Source organism: Pelophylax lessonae (genome assembly GCF_965119305.1).
Source record: "Pelophylax lessonae genome assembly, chromosome: 4".
In the NCBI taxonomy this organism is placed as follows: domain Eukaryota; kingdom Metazoa; phylum Chordata; class Amphibia; order Anura; family Ranidae; genus Pelophylax; species Pelophylax lessonae.
This window is the reverse complement of record NC_138771.1, coordinates 153046684-153072910: the sequence shown is the minus strand read 5'-3', so window position 1 is coordinate 153072910 and position 26227 is coordinate 153046684. Positions and strand designations below refer to the sequence as shown.

General features: G+C 44.2%; 1 protein-coding gene across 2 annotated transcripts in view; it reads right to left on the bottom strand.

The window, feature by feature from the left end:
- The window catches only part of KCP (kielin cysteine rich BMP regulator), a 176798-nt gene extending 159094 nt beyond the window's left edge, over positions 1-17704 (bottom strand). Inside the window, exon 1 of one of the 2 annotated variants that reach the window (XM_082252857.1) lies at positions 16798-17704. In XM_082252857.1, the coding sequence (XP_082108983.1) occupies positions 16798-16918 (121 nt within the window). In that variant the 5' untranslated portion in view covers positions 16919-17704. The remainder of the gene's footprint in view (positions 1-16797) is intronic. The other variant, XM_082252858.1, reaches the window with a different exon arrangement.
- Between the last annotated feature and the right edge of the window lie 8523 nt (positions 17705-26227).

Here is a 26227-nt window from a genome sequence, read left to right as displayed (position 1 = left end):
AAGCAAAGGCCAAAAAATATATTCAGTACATATGTGAAATACATACACATTTCCCAATGTTTTGCCTTTTTTTTAAATTCTGCAAGTACAGAAAAATACTTGTTGTAGTGGACAGAAATCCAGCAAACATCTAATTTCCTTTACTGAGCTGACAACACTGTAGTCCTAAGCAGTGTTGTCAATAATGAGTTCTACAGAACACCTTTTCATTATGTTATAAAAATGAGGAGGCGGTAAAACCAGCTGCTGACAAGGCCTGTGCTTTCAATCACAATGGAAAAAATAAGGTCCAGTCATTTTTAATTTATTCACTTTACTGTCATTCACGCCGTGAACAAGGCAGCTCTCTTAGACCCTAAAACGCGTTGGCTACTTTTTGGACTGTCCCCCTTTTGTATTAAAGTTGTACCCCTGGTGGTACCTTCTCCTTATGTCATGGAGATGAGGAGGAGGCAAGGTGTTCTGCAGTCCACAAGATAAAACTTAGGCAATCACAATGGAAAAAATAAGGTCCAAAGGCTGAAAACACTTTCTGAGATAGAAACATGGAATAGTGACGGCAGAAAAAGACAGAGTAGTCCATGGAGTCTTCCCTTTTTTTTTTATTTTTCGTTAACTTTATTGTCTGATTATAGATCTATGTTTGTCCCAAGCATATTTGAAGCCATTTACTGTTGACTGTCTAACTACCTCTATAGGAAGTTTATTCCAAGTATCAACTACCCTTTCAGTAAAAAATACTTTCTAAGATGAGTTTTGAACTTTCCTCCAGTTAGTTTAAGGTCATGGCCCTGTTTTCTTGATTTTGGTTTCATATTGAAAAAACTGCCCTCTTTAACCTTATTCACCCCCTTGATGTATTTAAAAGTTTCAATCATGTCTCCCCTTTTCCTTCTTTTCTCCAGACTGTACATATTAAGTTACTGAAGTCACTCTCTAAATGTTTCATCCCTCAGACCTTTCACTATTTTTGTTACCCATCTCTGGACTCGTTCTTATCAATATCATTCTGTAAGTGAGGTCTGCAGAACTGGACACATTATTCTAAATGAGGTCTCTCTAAAGATCTACAGTATATAGAGTAGGGGTATCGAATTACAATTCACCGAGGTTCGGTCAGTCCTCAGCCCCTCCACATTCCAGTCCTCAGTCCCCCTACATTTGAGTCCTCAGTCCCCCCACATTCCTGTCCTCACTCCCCCTACATTTCAGTCCTCAGTCCCCCCACATTCCTGTCCTCACTCCCCCTACATTTCAGTCCTCAGTCCCCCCACATTCCAGTCTTCAGCTCCCCCACATTCCAGTCCTCAATCCCCCCACACTCCAGTCCTAAGCCCCCCCCCCCCCCCTGCCCACATTCCAGTCTTCAGCTCCCCTATATAAGTTCCTGAAGTCGCTCTCTGAATGTTTAATCCCTCAGACCTTTCACTATTTTTGTTACTCGTCTCGGGAGTCGTTCTATCTTATCAATATCTTTCTGTAAGTGAGGTCTCCAGAACTGGACACAATATTCTAAATGGGGTCTCACTAAAGATCTATATAGAGCAGGAGTATTGAATTACAATTCACAGAGGTCCGGTCAGTAGTATTTTCTTCTAGCAGAGTTCTGAATATCACGTCAGTATTGTCGTGCATTTTCACATGCACCAAGCAGCATGCAGCACCATGTGGCTTGGTGCAGCGCAATTTTTTATAAAAAGATAAAGGACTTCTTTCTGTGTTTCTTGTGGGTAGTGCAGCCCATGATCTGTGCACCTAATGCACATACACAGATCTAAACCCATTCTTACATCAGCGTCCTCAGTCCACGCTGCTCATCACAGTCCCCTCCCCTTCACATCAAGTTCCCCTCTTGATGAGTGTCCTCAGCTCCCCCTTTACATCATCCCTCTCCACCCTTTCACAGTAGTGAATTTACATAATGCCCCCACATTACTGTCCTCAGTCCCCCCACATCCCAGTCCATAGCCCCCCCCATATCCCAGTCCTTAGCCCCCCCATGTTCCAGTCCTCAGCTCCCCCTGCATTCTAGTCCTCAGTACCCCCACATTCCAGTCCTCAGTCCCCCACATTCCAGTTCTCAGTCCCCCCACATTGCAGTCCTATGCTCCCTCCACATTGCAGTCCTCAGTCCCCCCACATTCCAGTCCACAGTCCCCCACATTCCAGTCCTCAGTCCCCCCACATTCCAGTCCTCAGCCTCCCCCATATTACAGTCCTCAGTCCCCCACATTCCAGTCCTCAGTCCCCCACACATTCTAGTCCTCAGTCCCCCCACATTCCAGTCCTCAGTCCCCCACATTCCAGTCCTCAGTTCCCCTGACATTCCAGTCTTCAGTCCCCCACATTCCAGTCCTCAGCTCCCCCCACACTCCAGTCCTCAGTTTCCCCAAATTCCTGTTCTCAGCTCCCCACACTTTGATGTTCTCAGCCTCATCACTCCAATCCTCTGCACCACCTCCCCCCCCCCCCCCCCAAATTCAGTCTTCAGCCCTGTTTAACTTCATCATCCTCACTGTCCTACCTTACACAGACAGATCGGAAGGAGACATGCTGTGCTGTATGGATGGAGGCGGGCGTTACAAGATATTCATTGGCTGCTAGCAGCCAATAACCTGCTTCTTAACCTCAGGCAGCTCCAGCCTCCATCCAGAACTGTCCCGCCTCTCACTGTCGGCTCTGTGAGGATTATGAGGATTGTGAGGGCAGGGGGAAGAAAAGGCTTCTAAATGGGCGGTGCGAATGGGAGAGAGAAGCGGTCCGCATTTGGCCCAGGGTCCGCCATTTAGTGACACCTGATATAGAGGAATTAGAACTTCCTTCCTCCGGCTGGTGATCCCTCTAGTGATGTATCCTAGATTTCTATTGGCTTTCCTCACTGCCTGGTCACACTGTTTTCTCATTTTGCAATCATCTAAAATAAGTACCCCCAACAACCCTTTAGTTATATTACTTACATAAAGATTAAATAGAACAGGACCCAGTACAGAGCCTTGTGATACATCCCTAGTGACTGCTCTCTGTTCTGAGTGAACCCCTTTTGCAACGACACTCTGATATACAGTATATCCTTTAGCCAACTGCATATCCACTGAACCACTTAAGGGCGAAGTCCTAGATTGTACAACTTTTGTATTAGATCATTATGTGGAATTGTATCAAATGCCTTGCTAAAATCAAGATATGCTATGTCCACAGCAACACCCTGGTCAAAAACATTGGTAATATAGTCAACAAATTCAATCAGATTAGTCTGACATGTTTGGCTCAGTAAAGCCATGCTGCTTTGGATGCAGAAAGTTGTGTATTTTTAAGTGATCAACGATCCTTCTTTTCCTGAGTGATTCCATTAACTTAACTACAACTGATGTTAAATTCGCTAGCCTCTAATTGCCAGCTTCTACCTTGTTGCCCTTCTTGTGGATAGATACAATATTAGCTGTCTGCCAATCATGGGGAATTTCTTCTGTCAGAAGAGATTGATTAAAAAGTAATGTTAATAGTTCAACAACTATATCTCAAAGTTCTCTTAGAACTCTGGGATGAATACCATCAGGGCCCTTTACTTTATTAAGCTTTAACTGAGCCAGTTCCTCTGCTACCTCTGTCTCCAGAAATCCTAAAAATGAACAGTCATTACTAGAATGTGATTCCCCAACTTGTTATTGTTAGTGAAATTTATTTCTGAGAAGACTGAACATAAGTAATTGTTTAAATGATTTGCTACATCCAGGTCTCCGTCAACATATGTGTTGTGCCCAGTTTTCTTTTTAATGATCCCAATGTATTTTTTCCTTCTTTCACTAATGTACCAAAAATAGGATTATTCTCCTTTCTCAAAGGGGGCGCCAGCGGTTGGGCCCTGAAGAGTTAAAGTGCACAGCGTGTAGTGTACAGTGTTGAGATTTGCAGCAGCACAAGCAGTTACAAGGAGCTACCTCCGTCAGTGAAGGGCAGGAAGGAGCTGTTCACAGGGATTTTGAGCCTAACAGAGTGTCAAGAGTCAGGTTTCACTACAGTCCAGGATCTTTTGAGTTAACCAGAGGGTTACAAGTCAAGTTCTAGCAGAGTCCAGTTATAAAGCAACTTTCAAGCGTCAGTAAGCGTTGGTCGGCATCCATCCAAGACAGCATTAACAGGCATTTTTCTACAGAGTGTCCCAGTTTTACCAAGTTGAGCCAGAGGAGTATCCCACTCATTCCCTTCTCCCATCCCCGATATGAAATAAACAAAACAAACCAAAGATGCCAGAATGGTCATTGTCTCAACTCTCACACTTGAGTATTCAGCTTAAATGGGCTGAAGGTGTCACCGGTAACAATGGCATACCCATCTCAGGCCCAATGCCTAGAAAATATGCTACAAAAGATTAAGCAATTTCTCCTCTGTCGGTGCTTTGGCAGCACTGATAATGTGTTTGGCCTCCTTTTGTCTATTTTTATACTCTTCTCTTAGCTACAACTCCTGTTTCCTTTAATCTTCTATCTGTTTTTTTTCCCTTTACTATCCTACTTACCATTTTAGTGAATCATATTGTTTTTATTTTCTTCAGTTTATTCTTACTAACTTACCTGACATTTAATCTAGTTGCCTCCAGGATTGTAGACGTTATTACTGCCCACTGATTACTTACTCCTGTCATTTTACTCTAACCTTTCAATTCATTTTTTTAGAAATGTCCCCATTTCAGCAAAACTGGTGTTGGTGCAGCAAAGAAAGCAATGTCAGCTCACTAAAGAAATTTAGGAGCTTACTGGATTTCTGTCATGATCCTTGGGTAGTTTTATTTTGCACCTGCATTATTGTTAAATAGTCAAATATGGGGATTGTGCATGTTTTGACATGTTTAGTACTGCATGTTTTTATGTTTATGTTCATCTTCTCTCAGTTTAGGGACTGTTATGTTCACTTTACTTACATAATAAATGTATTTTTGCTTATCCAGGTGACTGTGAGCCATGAGGAAATTGGTTTGCTGACCATCCACCAGGCTGTATTTATCAGAATGACATCACTAGGCAAATTTCTAGGCAGCAGGGTCTTACTTTGTATTCATGAGTGTTTAGTGACTAGAACTTCTGCCTTGCAGCACCAGGGTCCTTGGTTCCAATCCCAAATAAAACTCTACCTGCATGGAGTTTCCATGTTCTCCTTGTGTTTGCATGGGCTTCCTCCAAGTACTCTGGTTTCCTCCCAACCTCAAAAAACAAACTGGTAGGTAAACTGACTCCTGCATAAATTTCTCATAGTATGTATGCATGTGAGTTAGGAACCTTTGATTGTAAGCTCCATAAGCCCAGGGACTGATATGAATGTACAGTATGAAAAGTGCTGCGTGGATTGTCAGTGCTCTAAATACCTGTAATAATAATGTTCTAGCAGCCTCTGAACATGTGTGACTAAATTCAGCCATGAACTAAAAAGGTAAAGCTGGCCATACACATTAAGATTATATACATCTCACCAGCAATCGGGACAGAATTATTCACCATGCAAATAAACATCAAACAATACTCTATGGGAGCGTATTTTCAAATATAATAATTGTGAGCTAATTATCGGGCAATTATTCTTAAGCTTGGACCAATGCACCATGTATAATACATACCTGGCTGATGCCCCTGGAAGCTGGAAATCCTTTAAGTATACATGGCTACTCTGGTGATCTCCACTTGCTTCCATGTCCCATGCAGAGTGGTTGCCCTGCTGCATTCTGAATACAGAAGGTTAGTTGCTCAGCACAGGCGCCATTCTGAGAATGCTTTACATTTTATAAATGAATGCAAGGTGGGGCCATGATTACACACTCTCCACCTCATCCAAGCAGAGAACGCTTTGCATTCCTTCAGAAAACGCAAAGCATTCTCTGGCACCCGTGCCAAGCAGCCAACCTCCTCTGTTCAGATTACAGCATGCTCAATTTTCTTCTTCTCCCATTTGGATTCCCTCTGTGCCAATGTTGGATAGAGTAGTTTAAGCGACTTCCACCAAAGGCCTTTTTTCCATTACCTACTCTTTTAGAGAACTTTTTCCATAAATTCTATCAGCCTTCTAGAGCAAAGTGAGAATAGGATATTGGACCTATTTCAAGCAATGCTTAGAAAGAGATTCTTCGGGCACTCCCCCAAGTTTCACTCTCCTTATCGCTTAGGTTAACACAGATTTTCTTTTTCCATAGGGTGTATAGGACCCCATAATTTTTGTGTGCTATCGGCTTGAGCCGATCCGGCTTGTCATAGATGTGGTCCCTGATACACTTATTATGGCATTGCCCAAGACTCCAGAGGTATTGGGCGGAGGTTGTGGACATACTAAATGGGATTTTAGACTTGAACTTTCCAGTGGATTCTTTCACATGCTTATTGAGCTACGCAATCCGGATCAATGTTGTTTGTGCACTACTCGTGGCTTGAAGGCAAATCACCCTTAAGTGGACTTCCCCGCATCTTCTGTCCATTTCTGAGTAAATCCTAATAAGAGCATTTCTTATGAGACACATTTTTTTGTGAAAAATTCATTAAAGAGGTTTGATTCACTTGAATCACCTTGGTTGGCCCATATGAGCCCGAAAAAGAGTTAGGCTACTGACCCTTTCAGGCACAGCTGTACTGTTTAGTTTATTAAATGATCAGATTAAAAAAAAAATAGATTTAACTATGTATACCTGGAATTATCCATACCTGGAATTCCTATTTAGAGCCCATTCAGACTAGCGCGACACGACTTTGGGGGGCGACCTGTGAAGTCGCGTGCACCGCTGTGCACCGCGACTTCGGCGCGACTTGCAGAGACTTCACATAATGGAAGTCTATGCAAGTCGCCTCCAGGTCGTCCCAAAGTAGTACAGGACCCTTTTTCTAAGTCGGAGCGACCTGTGTCGCTCCTTTTAGAACGGGTCCTGTGCTAATCAATGGACCGCGACCGAGAGCGACTTGTCAGGCTGAGAAGTCGCCTGACAAGTCGCGCTAATGTGAATGGACTCTTAAGGTTTAATCAAACATCTCTACTGTTTTAAAACAATACAAAAATGCCACTGCTCATTAATTGAGATACATTACCTAATATACAACAAAACAATATTTAAGACACCTATAAACTTGGATGAACCACTAGCATGTAGAAAGGACTTCTGCAGTGGCGGCCCGTGCATAGGGGGCGCCAGGGCGCCGCCCCCCTACCCCTAAAAAAAAACAAAAAAAAAAAAAAAAAAAAAAAAACAAAAACGAACAAATAAAGTTGTTCAAAAAAAAAATTGGGTTCGCCGGCCTGAACCCAAGGAACTGGTGGCTGGGGGGGGGGGGTGGGGTTACGTCCCAGAAGAGGCGCCGATTGGCTGCCTTCTGGGGGGGTAGGGGGGTATCCTGGGCGCAAGTCTTTGCGGTTGGACACCCCCACTTTCTGATATCCTGGCTGTGATTGGTCCAGTCTACAGCCTGGACCAATCATCATCCAGGATATCGCTGACGTCGCAATGGGGACGGTGCCGGTGCATGCGTCAGTCACTCACTGTCACCGCCGCTCAGAGAAGAGGAGAGGCCGCCCGCCCGCCGGTTCCCGCCGCCGAGACAACGAGGGAGAAGGACCCGCCGCAGAAGAGGAGGAAGAAGCTGAGCCGCGCCGCCGCCAGGTAAGTTTGAAGGGAGCACGCACGCTGACACTCTGAAATCATTGGGGGACAATGCTGGCGCTCTGCAATCATTGGGGGACAATGCTGGCACTCTGCAATCATTGGGGGACAATGCTGTGGCGCTCTGCAATCATTGGGGGACAATGCTGTGGCACTCTGCAATCATTGGGGGACAATGCTGGCGCTCTGCAATCATTGGGGGACAATGCTGGCGCTCTGCAATCATTGGGGGACAATGCTGTGGCGCTCTGCAATCATTGGGGGACAATGCTGTGGCACTCTGCAATCATTGGGGGACAATGCTGTGGCGCTCTGCAATCATTGGGGGACAAAGCTGTGGCACTCTGCAATCATTGGGGGACAATGCTGTAGCGCTCTGCAATCATTGGGGGACAATGCTGGCGCTCTGCAATCATTGGGGGACAATGCTGTGGCACTCTGCAATCATTGGGGGACAAAGCTGTGGAGCTCTGCAATCATTGGGGGACAATGCTGTTGCACTCTGCAATCATTGGGGGACAATGCTGTGGCGCTCTGCAATCATTGGGGGACAATGCTGTGGCGCTCTGCAATCATTGGGGGACAATGCTGTGGCGCTCTGCAATCATTGGGGGACAATGCTGGCACTCTGCAATCATTGGGGGACAATGCTGGCGCTCTGCAATCATTGGGGGACAATGCTGGCGCTCTGCAATCATTGGGGGGACAATGCTGGCGCTCTGCAATCATTGGGGGGACAATGCTGGCGCTCTGCAATCATTGGGGGACAATGCTGTGGCGCTCTGCAATCATTGGGGGACAATGCTGTGGCGCTCTGCAATCATTGGGGGACAATGCTGTGGCGCTCTGCAATCATTGGGGGACAATGCTGTGGCGCTCTGCAATCATTGGGGGACAATGCTGTGGCGCTCTGCAATCATTGGGGGACAATGCTGTGGCGCTCTGCAATCATTGGGGGACAAAGCTGTGGCGCTCTGCAATCATTGGGGGACAATGCTGGCGCTCTGCAATCATTGGGGGACAATGCTGTGGCACTCTGCAATCATTGGGGGACAAAGCTGTGGCGCTCTGCAATCATTGGGGGACAAAGCTGTGGCGCTCTGCAATCATTGGGGGACAATGCTGTGGCGCTCTGCAATCATTGGGGGACAATGCTGGCACTCTGCAATCATTGGGGGACAATGCTGGCGCTCTGCAATCATTGGGGGACAATGCTGGCGCTCTGCAATCATTCGGGGGACAATGCTGGCGCTCTGCAATCATTGGGGGGACAATGCTGGCGCTCTGCAATCATTGGGGGACAATGCTGTGGCGCTCTGCAATCATTGGGGGACAATGCTGGCGCTCTGCAATCATTGGGGGACAATGCTGTGGCGCTCTGCAATCATTGGGGGACAATGCTGTGGCGCTCTGCAATCATTGGGGGACAATGCTGTGGCGCTCTGCAATCATTGGGGACAATGCTGTGGCGCTCTGCAATCATTGGGGGACAAAGCTGTGGCGCTCTGCAATCATTGGGGGACAATGCTGGCGCTCTGCAATCATTGGGGGACAATGCTGTGGCACTCTGCAATTATTGGGGGACAAAGCTGTGGCGCTCTGCAATCATTGGGGGACAAAGCTGTGGCGCTCTGCAATCATTGGGGGACAATGCTGTGGCGCTCTGCAATCATTGGGGGACAATGCTGTGGCGCTCTGCAATCATTGGGGGACAATGCTGTGGCGCTCTGCAATCATTGGGGGACAATGCTGTGGCGCTCTGCAATCATTGGGGACAATGCTGTGGCGCTCTGCAGTGATTGGGGACAATGCTGTGGCGCTCTGCATTGAAAGGGGCTCGCACGCTGAACTCTGCATTGATGGGGGCACGGAACAGTTGCATTGAAGGGGGCACGCACGCTGAACTCTGCACAGTGTTTATTGCATTGAAGGGGGCACAGCACAGTTGCATTGAAGGGGGCATGCACGCTGAACTCTGCATTGTGGGGGCACAGCACAGTGTTCATTGCATTGAAGGGGGCACAGTGTTTATTGCATTGAAGGGGGCACAGCACAGTGTTTATTGCATTGAAGGGGGCACAGCACAGTGTTTATTGCATTGAAGGGGGCACAGCACAGTGTTTATTGCATTGAAGGGGGCACAGCACAGTGTTGCATTGAAGGGGGCATGCACGCTGAACTCTGCATTGTTGGGGCACAGCACAGTGTTCATTGCATTGAAGGGGGCATAGCACAGTGTTTATTGCATTGAAGGGGGCACAGCACAGTGTTTATTGCATTGAAGGGGGCATAGCACAGTGTTTATTGCATTGAAGGGGGCACAGCACAGTGTTTATTGCATTGAAGGGGGCACAGCACAGTGTTTATTGCATTGAAGGGGGCACAGCACAGTGTTCATTGCATTGTGGGGGCACAGCACAGTGTTCATTGCATTGAAGGGGGCACAGCACAGTGTTTATTGCATTGAAGGGGGCACAGCACAGTGTTTATTGCATTGAAGGGGGCACAGCACAGTGTTTATTGCATTGAAGGGGGCACAGCACAGTGTTGCATTGAAGGGGGCATGCACGCTGAACTCTGCATTGTTGGGGCACAGCACAGTGTTCATTGCATTGAAGGGGGCATAGCACAGTGTTTATTGCATTGAAGGGGGCACAGCACAGTGTTTATTGCATTGAAGGGGGCATAGCACAGTGTTTATTGCATTGAAGGGGGCATAGCACAATGTTCATTGCATTGAAGGGGGCACGCACGCTGAACTCTGCATTGAAGGGGGCATGTACACTGGTCTCTGCATTGAAAGGGGGCATGTACGCTGGTCACTGCATTGAAAGGGGGCATATACCATCTCCTGTACCATGACCTGTGACATGCCTATACCATACCTGTGCCATGCCTGTACCATCACCTATGCCATGCCTATACCATCACCTGTGCCATGCCTGTACCATGACTTCAAAGTCACGCAATTTTTTACTGCGTTTTTTGACGCGAAGCAACACCTATTACATTTTTCTTTTTGCGCCCCCCCAAAAATTTTGAGCACCAGCCGCCACTGGACTTCTGATGTTTATACCTACTAGATATGGCCTAGGATCGCAAATTCATACTGAGGGACCTTCCTCTCTGTGAGAATAAGGTTTATTATGGTTAGGAGCAAAAAGTAACAATTCATTTTTTGGAGAAAATAAGAAATCATGCATATAAATATTTTTTTTCAGACAGCCAACAGTTTTCCTGCCTTTTTATGTGTTCTACGGTTTCTCCTTACCAACCGTTGCAAACAAAAAAACGTTGGTTACAGTGTTCAATGGCTTAAAGCTGTTCTCCAAGCTGTAACAAAAAAAATTAAAAGTCAGCAACTACAAATCCTGTAGCTGCTGACTTTTAATAATAGGACACTTACCTGTTCAAGAATCCAGCGCCATACTCACCTGGGTTAGTTGTTCACTAGCCTTTGGGTTCCCAGCGCCAGCATCTTAAGTGTGGGCACCTGGCTGTGACAGTTTGCAGCTTCACAGCCGGCTGCCCATTGCGCATGCACAAGCTGCACTGCAGTGCACTGCTCTTTGTGAAAGGTCCCATGGTCTTCTGTAACATGTCTCAGAAAACTGCAGGGGGAACTTCCACTCAGATGGTCTAGGTCAGGGGTGTCAAACTCAATTTCATCACGGGCCGCATCAGCGTTATGGTTGCCCTCAAAGGGCCAGTTGCATCTGTAAGACTAGTTTTCCAAAGCACCCTACTCCCCCCCTTATACCAGATGTCAAGAGCCCCCCCTCCTTCTTTTACATCACAGTACACCCCCTTTACCTTGTGCTGCTGCCTGGAAGAAGCTGTGGATGTAGCTGGGAAGCAGAAAGTGCAGGGTCTAGAGGAGGACCAGAGGAGGGCTGGAGTTTGCTGAATACTAAGACCAGGGGAGGCAGAGACGAGAGGGTGCTGCTGCAGCACAGAATCTCTTTGAGGAAGTCTGTCCTCCTCTTTGCTGCCAAATGCTGAGACAAGGTTTTGACAAGGTGCGAGGGCCACATGAAATGGCCTGGAGGGCCACATTCGGCCCGCGGGCCTTGTGTTTGACACATGTGGTCTAGGTGATCTGAGCAGAAGTGGGAGTGGGTACCTGTCAAGCCTAGGTAAACGCCCCCTGTCAAAAATTACATCTAATGTTAGGTAGGGGAGGGGGAGGACGATTTAAAGAAGAACCCCTTTTGGGTGAAGCTCCACTTTAAACAGAAATTTACACACACAAGGGTGTGTACACATTACAATGAGTCATGACAGTAACTTATCCCATATTGGATAGCTCAGCCTAAGGTTTCAATGAACGAGATTGTGAAAGGGGAAGTCTATGCTGTACTGCCTCTTTAGCTAACCCACAGCGCTCTGGGAATTGTGTTTCGTATATTAAATGGAAAAAAAAAAAAAAAAACAAATATGAAAAGTAAGTTTAATAACATTGACTTATGAGTGTAAGGAAAGAGACAATTGAGCACTGTCCGTGATACTTTTTTTATTTGCACTAACATACAATTTTTCAGGACAAGCTTTCGGGGTATGTCCCCTTCTTCAAGATCCAAGCAGTACTCAATTGTCTCTGTCGCAAGTGCACTAATATGGCTACAATGACCTCAAGCATGAGTGTAAGGAAAAGAATTGTATTTCAATGTTGCATGCAGCTGGTAAAGTGAGAGGTGAGTCAGAACTGATCTGCATATTTGTTTAGGATAAGTGACTCAGAAACTACAGGAGCCTTTGAATTGTCATAACAGCCAGGCAACTAGAATTTTCGAATGGAAGGTTGGGCAACAGCAGCCTATGTATTTTCTCAGCACAGGTTTTCTTTAACCACCTATGTTGGAATACTTTCTGAAACAGATGTGAATTTGTATATGACATTGATATCCGAGGAACTTTGTTTTGTGATGTTACTCCAACCTCCACCTTCAGGGAGAGCAGGACCACCTAATAATGGCCACAGTAGGTGGGCTAATTTGAAAACTCACGCTGAGGGATCTATCCGCGTCATATGAGACATATGAGAAATGTAAGAAAACATTCGATGATTGAAAGCTATTTGCAGTTTAATTAAATAAATTGGAACCTTTTTCATTTGATATACACGCCGTTAATCGGTTCAGTTTGCAGTAACTGCTGCCGTACTGGCACAGAGCCCTTCTCACCATTATCATTGTATGAAGCCATAGGGAAGAGCAGTTGTATATAGAGTTTCTAATGACACAAGCGTCCTATACACTCACTGCTGACAATAGCTCCTTTATTCACAGGCAGAGCTTAACCAGCAATATATACATTCCTGACACATATTATCCATGATCCCTCTTTTTCACCATTCTTTTCAGATTTCTTTTGCCACACAAATTGTTTGTGTTTGTTTCACGTGGAATGTACGAAAAGGGGATTCAGGGACAGGCAATTAGGAAGAGCCTCAGGCTAAAAGGGGCTGCACGTATTTGTGCAACACCAATGTCATGCCGTTCATCTCTCACAATAATACAAGTCTTTGATCAAAGGAAGAAGGAAATGGAGGCTCTTAGTACTACTGATATTTACTAACAAGTCTGTTCTAGCCTCCTTGGAACTATTAGCACACCAACAGAACTTCTAGTGTTTACCTATGAAAAATACAACCGTATATTCATGGACGGAGCTAGTTAGTGGAGCTTGGTTCTATGAAAATATTTATCAGTTACTCCTTTAATCTGCATTAGGAGAATAAGGATAATCATTCTGCAATTATACTTTGCATAAACATGAAGAACGTCTAAAGAAATAAATGCCAGACCTGCAACACTTTGTTCTATTAAATCTTAACTTCTCCTTAAAAGGAACCCTGTGCCATGTCTCATTCTTCTTGGTGAAGTAGCTTCAGTCTAGGACAGGGGACTGTCTCCTACTACTGGGATGCATGCTCCTTCTAAGGAACCTGTCCAGCTTTACTGCCCATGACATCAATTGCCCCAGTTGTAGTATGTAACCGGGTAGATGTGGCTTCTCCTACATTAAGAATGTTTATTAAGAAAGTCTATTTTACTTTACTGTTTAAATGAACACAGGTTAGATGTGGTTGAGTAAATAGTATGCTTTCTAATCTTTTTTCTTTTTTGCATAACTAATCATGGATTTTCTTATCTTTTGAGAAATGCCGGATCCCTGCACTGATCCACATATCTGCCTTGGTCATTACAGAGTGGACTCTTCGGCCACACGTTCGATCCAATCAGGTCCACCTGTCAGTTTTCAGGTGGATCTTATTGGACCCTCCAGTCTCTTCTATGGAGAGGCAGATGTCAGTGGACACATGTCTGCTGACACCCTCCGCCATCCAGATCCGATCCTGTACACCAAAAACAGACGGATGGCGGTCCTACCCCCCATCCGTCTGGTGGATCAGATCAAATGGTATTGGATGGAAACAAACAAGCAGTCCATTTCCATCTGATTGCCCCATTGAGGAGAGCAGGACTGTGTCCGCGTCCACTCTGCACTCACAGAGGCACCCGTGTAAAAGGGGCCTTACTCTTGTTTCTTTTATTTTCTGTTAAATAGAATAAAGTAGGAAGAGTGTCACCACAACTGCCTCCACCATCATCACCACTACAGCTGAATGAGAAAATCTTCATGATGGGGGGGGCACCAACAATGGGATCTCACAATTTCCACATAATATTAGAAGCATTTAGGTGACTGAGACCTCTATAGTCCATTCATTACATAAATTTAGGGTTAATGTGGCACTAAACAATATCCTTAATCTGTCTAAAGGCTAAAGGATTCTTTGCCCAACTCACCCCCCCCCCCCCCAGCCCCCCCATTATACTCATTTGAGCCCCATCTTACACCAGCAATGTGCATGAGAGCAGCGGCTCTCTCCCTCCTCATAGGTTTAGAGAAAGTAGTAGGAACCGTTGACTCCACTGCTGTCAATCACAGCTGGTGAGGAAGGAGCGGGGAACGGGTCAAGCTGTACTCTGTGTGTCTATGAACACACACAGCCGGTTTAAAAAGCAAGCCCATATTAATGCCTCCACAGCAAGCGGCTTGCTATGGGGGGCACCCGGCAGGGGGAGGAGCAAGGAGCGCCAGCTGGGGCCCCGAGAAGAGGAGGATAGGGGCTACTCTGTGCAAAGCCATTGCACAGAACAGGTAAGTATGTTTGTTATTTAAAAAAAATATATATATATATATAGCTTTACAATCACTTTAATGGCCCTGTAATCTATTTTTTTTTTAATTGTGTCTTACCAAGATTTTCTGCCTATTTGAAATGTACCTTGTGAGCTCCAAAATGTCTTCTTCTCCCTCTCACTTCCCTTTGTTTGGAACAAGCAGTACATGTTAGTTACAATCATGTACACTGCTTTATGCACACTACAAATCACATAGTTCATAGTGCCTGGTCCATCTCAGGAGCTAACAAAATATGGTGGCTACACTTGAGGATCAAGAAGAATGAATATAGCTACCATATTACAGGAAGTCAGATCACAGGGAAGGTATTACTATGGAGATTTGGAAGAGGCTGAGAGCAATAGAATGTACTTTTTGAGTTGAGAATGCATACCTGAATACCATTTTTTAAAAAACAGAGTTTAGTATCCCCTAAAGGGCCAGGTCCCATCTGTGTGTTGCATTTTTGGTGCATCATGTTTTACAAGCGATTTTAGGAGCTCTACCATTGAACTCCATAGAATGTGAATTTTTATGAAAGCTCATCTAAGATGAAGTATGCAGGACTTTTATGCGCTTTCATCAAATGCATTTTCTAATAGAATTTAATGGTAGTGCGCCTAGAAACGTGTATAAAAAGGTGCCTAAAAATGTGACATGTTAAAGCTCACTGCAAGGATGTGAAAGCCCCTAACTGACCTTTAAAGTTTACAAGTAAGAGCAACCTTTCTCAACCTTTTAACTTAATGAAGGAACCAGTTAAATACCCATTAGGTCTCAGGGAACCTCTGCTAAGATTAGTCCATCAGGGTTCATTAGGAAAATGCTCCTTAAATTTGTGGTCAGTGCGAAGAATGCTCCCCCTTACACCGGTGGTTAGACTGCCACTCTTAGCGACACTTAAATAAACCATTGGTGTCATGCTACTGGAGATGAACCTGGAACTATGCAGGCACCATTAGACGGGAGTACAACTCAAGGAATCCCTGAACTCTTCATGGCTGGCCATAGATGAATTCAAATTCACTCAGTTCAGCAGGAACTGGCTAAGATTTGATCCATCTATGGCTGTACCTGCTTGCGAGAAGTCCTTCTAATGATTGACTTCTCATGAATGGGCTTGTTGAAAAACTTTTGCTCGATCGGAGCTGCAGCCAATTAGCTGCTGCACTGATCAGTGTATTCTGTTGTCAGAATACAATAACACAGCAAGGAGGATTCCTCTAGCCACATTGCTTGTGCATGAAAAAGTCCGCTCAGCCAGCACGCTGATCAAAAAAAAAAAACGGACTCATGTATTCCCGAGTTTTAAAGAACTTTGCACTTTGTTCAATGAATATGCCCTGCCTGAGGGTTGAGTTACTAAACGTGAAAAGACTGTGCAATTGCACTTGCTAAAGAGCTTAGTTAATGAGCTAAAGAGCTTAGTAAAAGAGCTTCCCTTTACAAACAATACCCAATCACATGCAAGGAAAATGTAAAAAAATAGATTTTTTGTTTGCGCATGTCTGGATAATGGACATCGGCAGTATTCTACCTCATTTACTAAGCAACTGCCCTTGCAAGGTGCATAGTCTATTTCCCTTTAGAAAATCAACCCCGGTGTTTTGCAGAAATGCATTTATATGCTGATGATATAAGGGTAATGCCAAATCTTTTCAATCCTGAAAACCAAAATACTTTCAAATCTGGAGCCTGCTTCATAATATGCTGCATCTAACAACACATCCATTCCCATGGCTTATTTGTAATTAGATAAAAGGCTGATCCCCTGAAAAACAAGTGCTCTGATTAGTATACAAACTGAAATAACTCATAATAATAATTATTTACTAGAGCAAACTAAATATCTATGCAGCACTATCTGTTATTTTATGTGGTCATAATTTAAAACTTTAGGGAGTTATCCATGTACATCAATACCTTATACTAATGTTACAGTAAAAGTGTACTGGAATATTAACTTAAACTTTACTCACCATTGTCATCATAGTACTGTAGTGGCAGTTCCATTTCATGGTGACCTGGTTCCTGGTCTAGGCAGTTCATACTGAAGAACATCACTGGCAAGAGCAAAGCACATCCTGATGGCAGCATCATGCTGAGTGGTGCTACAGAAAGCCAAGGCTACATGCCAGGTGGGCTACAGAGGACTGCGATGGCAGGTACGCTCACCAATCCCTTCCATATGATGCCAGGATTGTAGGGATTCCACACATGGAATATTACAAGTTTCACTCCGTAAAGTGCTATACAGATTTCCCAAGGTTGGAAGGTGTGCTGATGACAGAAGACATAAAACCTGTACAAGACTGGCAGGACTGGGGTTTGTCAACATTAAGGTCACTGCACTGTGAAAGTAATGGATATGCAATAATGTTCCACAACTAAAAGTTGTCATCAGTACTCACTGTATCATACAAAGAGTTCTGAGATCCCCCATCGCTATCCTCTGTCATACATTCTCATATAGACAAGGGAAGATGATTGGCAGCACAGTGCGCACAGGTGACGTTCAGGAAGGCTTGCTGAATTTTGCTGCAGGGCATGAATAATGATGACTCTCACAAGATTCCTTCTCTGGTCCAGAGCAGTGCAACTTCACCTAGAGGTAACTGCAGAGGAGAGGGAGGGGGATCTGTCCTCCTTAGATGAGATACATTCATTGGTTTCCCATAAGAATGGTGACACCAAGGTGTCCTGTTGGTGTCACTGCGAAACTCCTCCTGCTCATTATTGTCCTAGCCAGCACCAGTAAGTCCCAGTATAGTAACGCTGACAGCGCAGTGCCTCCAGTTAAATGTCAGGAACAGAGTGACTAGTAAGGGCAACCTCCCCCCCCCCCTCTTTGTGCCTCTCTCTATCCCTCCCCCTTTATACTTTTTCTCTTTGCCTCCCTTGTTCCTCCAATTCTCTCTGTCCTTCTTTCTGTCTGTTTCTTTCCGTATCCCTGCCCTCTGTTTTCCCACCTCTTTATTTCACTATCCCACCCTTCTCAGATCCTCCAAATCCCTGCATCCCACCCTCTCATTATCTTCCCATACCTCCCCTCCTGGGTCCCTCCTCTGACATTCACACCAAATTCCTTCTCTCATCTCTGCATAGTAGTAGTGAGTAGTGAGGGGGGCTGGGGTAGGGAGGAGAAGAGGCTGACTGTGCAGCTGAGGTTACCTCTGGAAGGTGGATCATGAATGTCTAAAAACTGTACGAGCAGGCGCTGGAAACGAAAGGGTTAACACCGGAGTTTCTTTTTTTGCATGCTTAGGCTATATATATATATATATATATATATATATATATATATATATATATATATGTGTGTGGATAGATAGATAGATAGATAGATAGATAGATAGATAGATAGATAGATAGATAGATAGATAGATAGATAGATAGATAGATAGATAGATCCAGGAGACTGGCTAATAATATTAATGCATGGTACTAGACACACTACTGTTCACTGAGTTAATGTCAGCAGACTGTGTGATTGCATATCCTATGCCCATTCTAATTACTGACATAAGTAAATGAACATACATACATGCCTGCCGTGATTGTAGCGCATAAACAATCCTTGTAATATGAGAAATCCAGAATAATGGGACAGTTGTACTACTAGATTTTTTTGTTTCCTTTTTTTTTCAGAGTAACATACAGTACACTGATGTATCCCTACTCGGAGAACAAGCAGTGTTTGCATGTTCTGGGTTCCACTGAACATCATTCCTTGCAGGTTCTTTGTATAGATTGCTTTGCATATAAAGTGAATGCATCAAAATAAAAGCGTAAAGGCTAGTACACACTATAAGAAAATCGGGCGAACATTTTTGTCCAAAGAATTGTCGTACGATTTTCCTATAGTGTGTACACAACTTTCCACAGCCGATTCTGAATTTTCGTACGAAAATTCTCGAAGAGGCAAACTCCAAAATTTTTCTCGTACGAAAAAAAAACTAACGATTTTCGTTTAATGTGTACTGTATTCGTACGATTTTTGTACAAGAAAAATCAGAAAAGACAGACTGCGCATTATCAGAAACAATAAACAACAAAAAACAAGTCTTTGTCGTACGAGAATTTTCATACGAATTTTCGTTCATCGGTTCTGATTTGCTGTGAAACAACAAGGAAAATCTGAAGATTGTTCGCCTGATTTTCTTATAGTGTGTACTAGGGATCGAACGATTATCGGTTATTATCAGCTGAAAACCACAGTGGAAGTATAGCCAAATAAGCTTGTGATCTTGCCCGAGCCTGGACCGGCTCTGTGACGTCCACTGGCAGCGGGCTTCAGCCCACCGTCAGTTGAAACTTCTCCTTTAATATATTCCTCAAAAGTAACAAATGATATACAGTGAATCCACTTTGTGTACAACAAATGCTTTTGCAAGCACAGATACTACCTTTGAATGTAGCAGTGACATCATCACTGTGCTATATACGAGGTGTGTCTAAAAAGTTTGGTGGATGGCATCCGAAAACAAATTAAACGGAAGATGGAAAAAAATTACCTTTATTGGCCTTTAAAATAAACGCCATCCTTCACAACACACTTTTGGCAACGTTAATAAATAGTGTTGAGCGAACACGGACTGTATTATTCGTGTTCGTACCGAATAATTGGATTTTTTGTACCCGAACACGGACACGGACACTTTACTGTATGTTCGGGTAAAAATCCGTGTTCGGTCGTTTTATTTCCGGGTTTTGCATGCTTTGGCGCTCTTTTCATGGCGGGCTTTCAACAGCCAATCAACAATCGTTTAACTGGTGTGCCTTAAGCCATCCCAGCCATGCCTGCAAATGTCTCAGTAGCTGTGATTGGCCGTCTGAAGCATGTGACCAAGTCTTTATAAGTTCGAGGCAGCCGCAGCGGCGTCATTATGCTGCTTAGATTCAGGGACAGAGCACACATCAACGTGCTGGCTGCTGATTAGGGAAAGATAGGCAGGAAAAAACCATTTGTGTCCGGATAGAATTGAGGGACAGGTCGGAGTGTTTAGGCAGGGCGAGTTGTAGGCATTTTAGGGATAGAGTCTGCTGAATTATATAGGGTCAGTGTCTTCTACAAACTACAATCGATATTGCTGTGTGGGGGGTGGGGTCTGCACTCAATCCTGATCTACGATCTCTTCTCAATCCTGTTAGGGACAGAGTCTGCTGAATTTTAGGGAAACTGTGTTCTACAAACTACAATCGATATTGCTGTGTGGTGTGGGATTGGAGATAGGCAGGTGTCAGTGATCCACATCCATTTTTCTGTGTGTGAGCTGCAGTGAACACAATCTTTTTGGGCTGCAGTGAACACAATCTTTTTGGGCTGCAGTGAACACAATCTTTTTGGGCTGCAGTGAACACAATCTTTTTGGGCTGCAGTGAACACAATCTTTTTGGGGTGCAGTGAACAAAATCTTTTTGGGGTGCAGTGAACACAATCCTTTTTGGTGTGCAGTGAACACAATCTTTGTGGGGTGCAGTGAACAAAATCCTTTGTGGGGTGCAGTGAACACAATCTTTTTGGGGTGCAGTGAACAAAATCCTTTTTGGGGTGCAGTGAACAACATCCTTTTTGGGGTGCAGTGAACACAATCTTTTTGGGGTGCAGTGAACAAAATCCTTTGTGGGGTGCAGTGAACACAATCTTTTTGGGGTGCAGTGAACACAATCTTTTTGGGGTGGAGTGAACAACATCCTTTTTGGGGTGCAGTGGACAAAATCCTTTTTGGGGTGCAGTGAACAAAATCATTTTTGGGGTGCAGTGAACACAATCTTTTTGGGGTGCAGTGAACACAATCTTTGTGGGGTGCAGTGAACACAATCTTTTTGGGGTGGAGTGAACAACATCCTTTTTGGGGTGCAGTGAACAACATCCTTTTTGGGGTGCAGTGAACACAATCTTTTTGGGGTGCAGTGAACACAATCTTTGTGGGGTACAGTGAACAGAATCTTTGTGGGGTGCAGTGAACACAATCTTTGGGGGGTACAGTGAACACAATCTTTGTGAGGTGCAGTGAACACAATCTTTGTGGGGTGCAGTGAACACAATCATTGTGGGGTGCAGTGAACTCAATCTTTGTGGGGTACAGTGAACACAATCTCATACTGAAGGTTTGAGGGTGCTGCCTGTTCCATACTCCCCCTACTCCTCATCTAGCCTTTTAGGGGTACAAACAATAGTAATTGGGGCCTAGTGTGGTTGTGTACGTGTGATATACATACACTTTTTTGGGATCATATTTTCTATTCCGCTATTTAATCAAAAACCTTTGGGGATCAGTTAAATTGGGGGATAGTCTGTGTTGGTACGTGTGAGAGAGATCCACCTTTCCAAGTTGTTGGGGTTCATCTCATACTTCTGAAGGTTTGAGGGTGCTGCCTGTTCCATACTCCCCCTACTCCTAGCCTTTTAGGGGTACAAACAATAGTAATTGGGGCCTAGTGTGGTTGTGTACGTGTGATATACATACACTTTTTTGGGATCATATTTTCTATTCCGCTATTTAATCAAAAACCTTTGGGGATCAGTTAAATTGGGGGATAGTCTGTGTTGGTACGTGTGAGAGAGATCCACCTTTCCAAGTTGTTGGGGTTCATCTCATACTTCTGAAGGTTTGAGGGTGCTGCCTGTTCCATACTCCCCCTACTCCTAGCCTTTTAGGGGTACAAACAATAGTAATTGGGGCCTAGTGTGGTTGTGTACGTGTGATATACATACACTTTTTTGGGATCATATTTTCTATTCCGCTATTTAATCAAAAACCTTTGGGGATCAGTTAAATTGGGGGATAGTCTGTGTTGGTACGTGTGAGAGAGATCCACCTTTCCAAGTTGTTGGGGTTCATCTCATACTTCTGAAGGTTTGAGGGTGCTGCCTGTTCCATACCCCCCCTACTCCTAGCCTTTTAGGGGTACAAACAATAGTAATTGGGGCCTAGTGTGGTTGTGTACGTGTGATATACATACACTTTTTTGGGATCATATTTTCTATTCCGCTATTTAATCAAAAACCTTTGGGGATCAGTTAAATTGGGGGATAGTCTGTGTTGGTACGTGTGAGAGAGATCCACCTTTCCAAGTTGTTGGGGTTCATCTCATACTTCTGAAGGTTTGAGGGTGCTGCCTGTTCCATACCCCCCCTACTCCTAGCCTTTTAGGGGTACAAACAATAGTAATTGGGGCCTAGTGTGGTTGTGTACGTGTGATATACATACACTTTTTTGGGATCATATTTTCTATTCCGCTATTTAATCAAAAACCTTTGGGGATCAGTTAAATTGGGGGATAGTCTGTGTTGGTACGTGTGAGAGAGATCCACCTTTCCAAGTTGTTGGGGTTCATCTCATACTTCTGAAGGTTTGAGGGTGCTGCCTGTTCCATACTCCCCCTACTCCTAGCCTTTTAGGGGTACAAACAATAGTAATTGGGGCCTAGTGTGGTTGTGTACGTGTGATATACATACACTTTTTTGGGATCATATTTTCTATTCCGCTATTTAATCAAAAACCTTTGGGGATCAGTTAAATTGGGGGATAGTCTGTGTTGGTACGTGTGAGAGAGATCCACCTTTCCAAGTTGTTGGGGTTCATCTCATACTTCTGAAGGTTTGAGGGTGCTGCCTGTTCCATACTCCCCCTACTCCTAGCCTTTTAGGGGTACAAACAATAGTAATTGGGGCCTAGTGTGGTTGTGTACGTGTGATATACATACACTTTTTTGGGATCATATTTTCTATTCCGCTATTTAATCAAAAACCTTTGGGGATCAGTTAAATTGGGGGATAGTCTGTGTTGGTACGTGTGAGAGAGATCCACCTTTCCAAGTTGTTGGGGTTCATCTCATACTTCTGAAGGTTTGAGGGTGCTGCCTGTTCCATACCCCCCCTACTCCTAGCCTTTTAGGGGTACAAACAATAGTAATTGGGGCCTAGTGTGGTTGTGTACGTGTGATATACATACACTTTTTTGGGATCATATTTTCTATTCCGCTATTTAATCAAAAACCTTTGGGGATCAGTTAAATTGGGGGATAGTCTGTGTTGGTACGTGTGAGAGAGATCCACCTTTCCAAGTTGTTGGGGTTCATCTCATACTTCTGAAGGTTTGAGGGTGCTGCCTGTTCCATACTCCCCCTACTCCTAGCCTTTTAGGGGTACAAACAATAGTAATTGGGGCCTAGTGTGGTTGTGTACGTGTGATATACATACACTTTTTTGGGATCATATTTTCTATTCCGCTATTTAATCAAAAACCTTTGGGGATCAGTTAAATTGGGGGATAGTCTGTGTTGGTACGTGTGAGAGAGATCCACCTTTCCAAGTTGTTGGGGTTCATCTCATACTTCTGAAGGTTTGAGGGTGCTGCCTGTTCCATACTCCCCCTACTCCTAGCCTTTTAGGGGTACAAACAATAGTAATTGGGGCCTAGTGTGGTTGTGTACGTGTGATATACATACACTTTTTGGGATCATATTTTCTATTCCGCTATTTAATCAAAAACCTTTGGGGATCAGTTAAATTGGGGGATAGTCTGTGTTGGTACGTGTGAGAGAGATCCACCTTTCCAAGTTGTTGGGGTTCATCTCATACTTCTGAAGGTTTGAGGGTGCTGCCTGTTCCATACCCCCCCTACTCCTAGCCTTTTAGGGGTACAAACAATAGTAATTGGGGCCTAGTGTGGTTGTGTACGTGTGATATACATACACTTTTTTGGGATCATATTTTCTATTCCGCTATTTAATCAAAAACCTTTGGGGATCAGTTAAATTGGGGGATAGTCTGTGTTGGTACGTGTGAGAGAGATCCACCTTTCCAAGTTGTTGGGGTTCATCTCATACTTCTGAAGGTTTGAGGGTGCTGCCTGTTCCATACTCCCCCTACTCCTAGCCTTTTAGGGGTACAAACAATAGTAATTGGGGCCTAGTGTGGTTGTGTACGTGTGATATACATACACTTTTTTGGGATCATATTTTCTATTCCGCTATTTAATCAAAAACCTTTGGGGATCAGTTAAATTGGGGGATAGTCTGTGTTGGTACGTGTGAGAGAGATCCACCTTTCCAAGTTGTTGAGGTTCATCTCATACTTCTGAAGGTTTGAGGGTGCTGCCTGTTCCATACTCCCCCTACTCCTAGCCTTTTAGGGGTACAAACAATAGTAATTGGGGCCTAGTGTGGTTGTGTACGTGTGATATACATACACTTTTTTGGGATCATATTTTCTATTCCGCTATTTAATCAAAAACCTTTGGGGATCAGTTAAATTGGGGGATAGTCTGTGTTGGTACGTGTGAGAGAGATCCACCTTTCCAAGTTGTTGGGGTTCATCTCATACTTCTGAAGGTTTGAGGGTGCTGCCTGTTCCATACCCCCCCTACTCCTAGCCTTTTAGGGGTACAAACAATAGTAATTGGGGCCTAGTGTGGTTGTGTACGTGTGATATACATACACTTTTTTGGGATCATATTTTCTATTCCGCTATTTAATCAAAAACCTTTGGGGATCAGTTAAATTGGGGGATAGTCTGTGTTGGTACGTGTGAGAGAGATCCACCTTTCCAAGTTGTTGGGGTTCATCTCATACTTCTGAAGGTTTGAGGGTGCTGCCTGTTCCATACCCCCCCTACTCCTAGCCTTTTAGGGGTACAAACAATAGTAATTGGGGCCTAGTGTGGTTGTGTACGTGTGATATACATACACTTTTTTGGGATCATATTTTCTATTCCGCTATTTAATCAAAAACCTTTGGGGATCAGTTAAATTGGGGGATAGTCTGTGTTGGTACGTGTGAGAGAGATCCACCTTTCCAAGTTGTTGGGGTTCATCTCATACTTCTGAAGGTTTGAGGGTGCTGCCTGTTCCATATCCCCCCTACTCCTAGCCTTTTAGGGGTACAAACAATAGTAATTGGGGCCTAGTGTGGTTGTGTACGTGTGATATACATACACTTTTTTGGGATCATATTTTCTATTCCGCTATTTAATCAAAAACCTTTGGGGATCAGTTAAATTGGGGGATAGTCTGTGTTGGTACGTGTGAGAGAGATCCACCTTTCCAAGTTGTTGGGGTTCATCTCATACTTCTGAAGGTTTGAGGGTGCTGCCTGTTCCATACTCCCCCTACTCCTAGCCTTTTAGGGGTACAAACAATAGTAATTGGGGCCTAGTGTGGTTGTGTACGTGTGATATACATACACTTTTTTGGGATCATATTTTCTATTCCGCTATTTAATCAAAAACCTTTGGGGATCAGTTAAATTGGGGGATAGTCTGTGTTGGTACGTGTGAGAGAGATCCACCTTTCCAAGTTGTTGGGGTTCATCTCATACTTCTGAAGGTTTGAGGGTGCTGCCTGTTCCATACTCCCCCTACTCCTAGCCTTTTAGGGGTACAAACAATAGTAATTGGGGCCTAGTGTGGTTGTGTACGTGTGATATACATACACTTTTTTGGGATCATATTTTCTATTCCGCTATTTAATCAAAAACCTTTGGGGATCAGTTAAATTGGGGGATAGTCTGTGTTGGTACGTGTGAGAGAGATCCACCTTTCCAAGTTGTTGGGGTTCATCTCATACTTCTGAAGGTTTGAGGGTGCTGCCTGTTCCATACCCCCCCTACTCCTAGCCTTTTAGGGGTACAAACAATAGTAATTGGGGCCTAGTGTGGTTGTGTACGTGTGATATACATACACTTTTTTGGGATCATATTTTCTATTCCGCTATTTAATCAAAAACCTTTGGGGATCAGTTAAATTGGGGGATAGTCTGTGTTGGTACGTGTGAGAGAGATCCACCTTTCCAAGTTGTTGGGGTTCATCTCATACTTCTGAAGGTTTGAGGGTGCTGCCTGTTCCATACTCCCCCTACTCCTAGCCTTTTAGGGGTACAAACAATAGTAATTGGGGCCTAGTGTGGTTGTGTACGTGTGATATACATACACTTTTTTGGGATCATATTTTCTATTCCGCTATTTAATCAAAAACCTTTGGGGATCAGTTAAATTGGGGGATAGTCTGTGTTGGTACGTGTGAGAGAGATCCACCTTTCCAAGTTGTTGGGGTTCATCTCATACTTCTGAAGGTTTGAGGGTGCTGCCTGTTCCATACTCCCCCTACTCCTAGCCTTTTAGGGGTACAAACAATAGTAATTGGGGCCTAGTGTGGTTGTGTACGTGTGATATACATACACTTTTTTGGGATCATATTTTCTATTCCGCTATTTAATCAAAAACCTTTGGGGATCAGTTAAATTGGGGGATAGTCTGTGTTGGTACGTGTGAGAGAGATCCACCTTTCCAAGTTGTTGGGGTTCATCTCATACTTCTGAAGGTTTGAGGGTGCTGCCTGTTCCATACCCCCCCTACTCCTAGCCTTTTAGGGGTACAAACAATAGTAATTGGGGCCTAGTGTGGTTG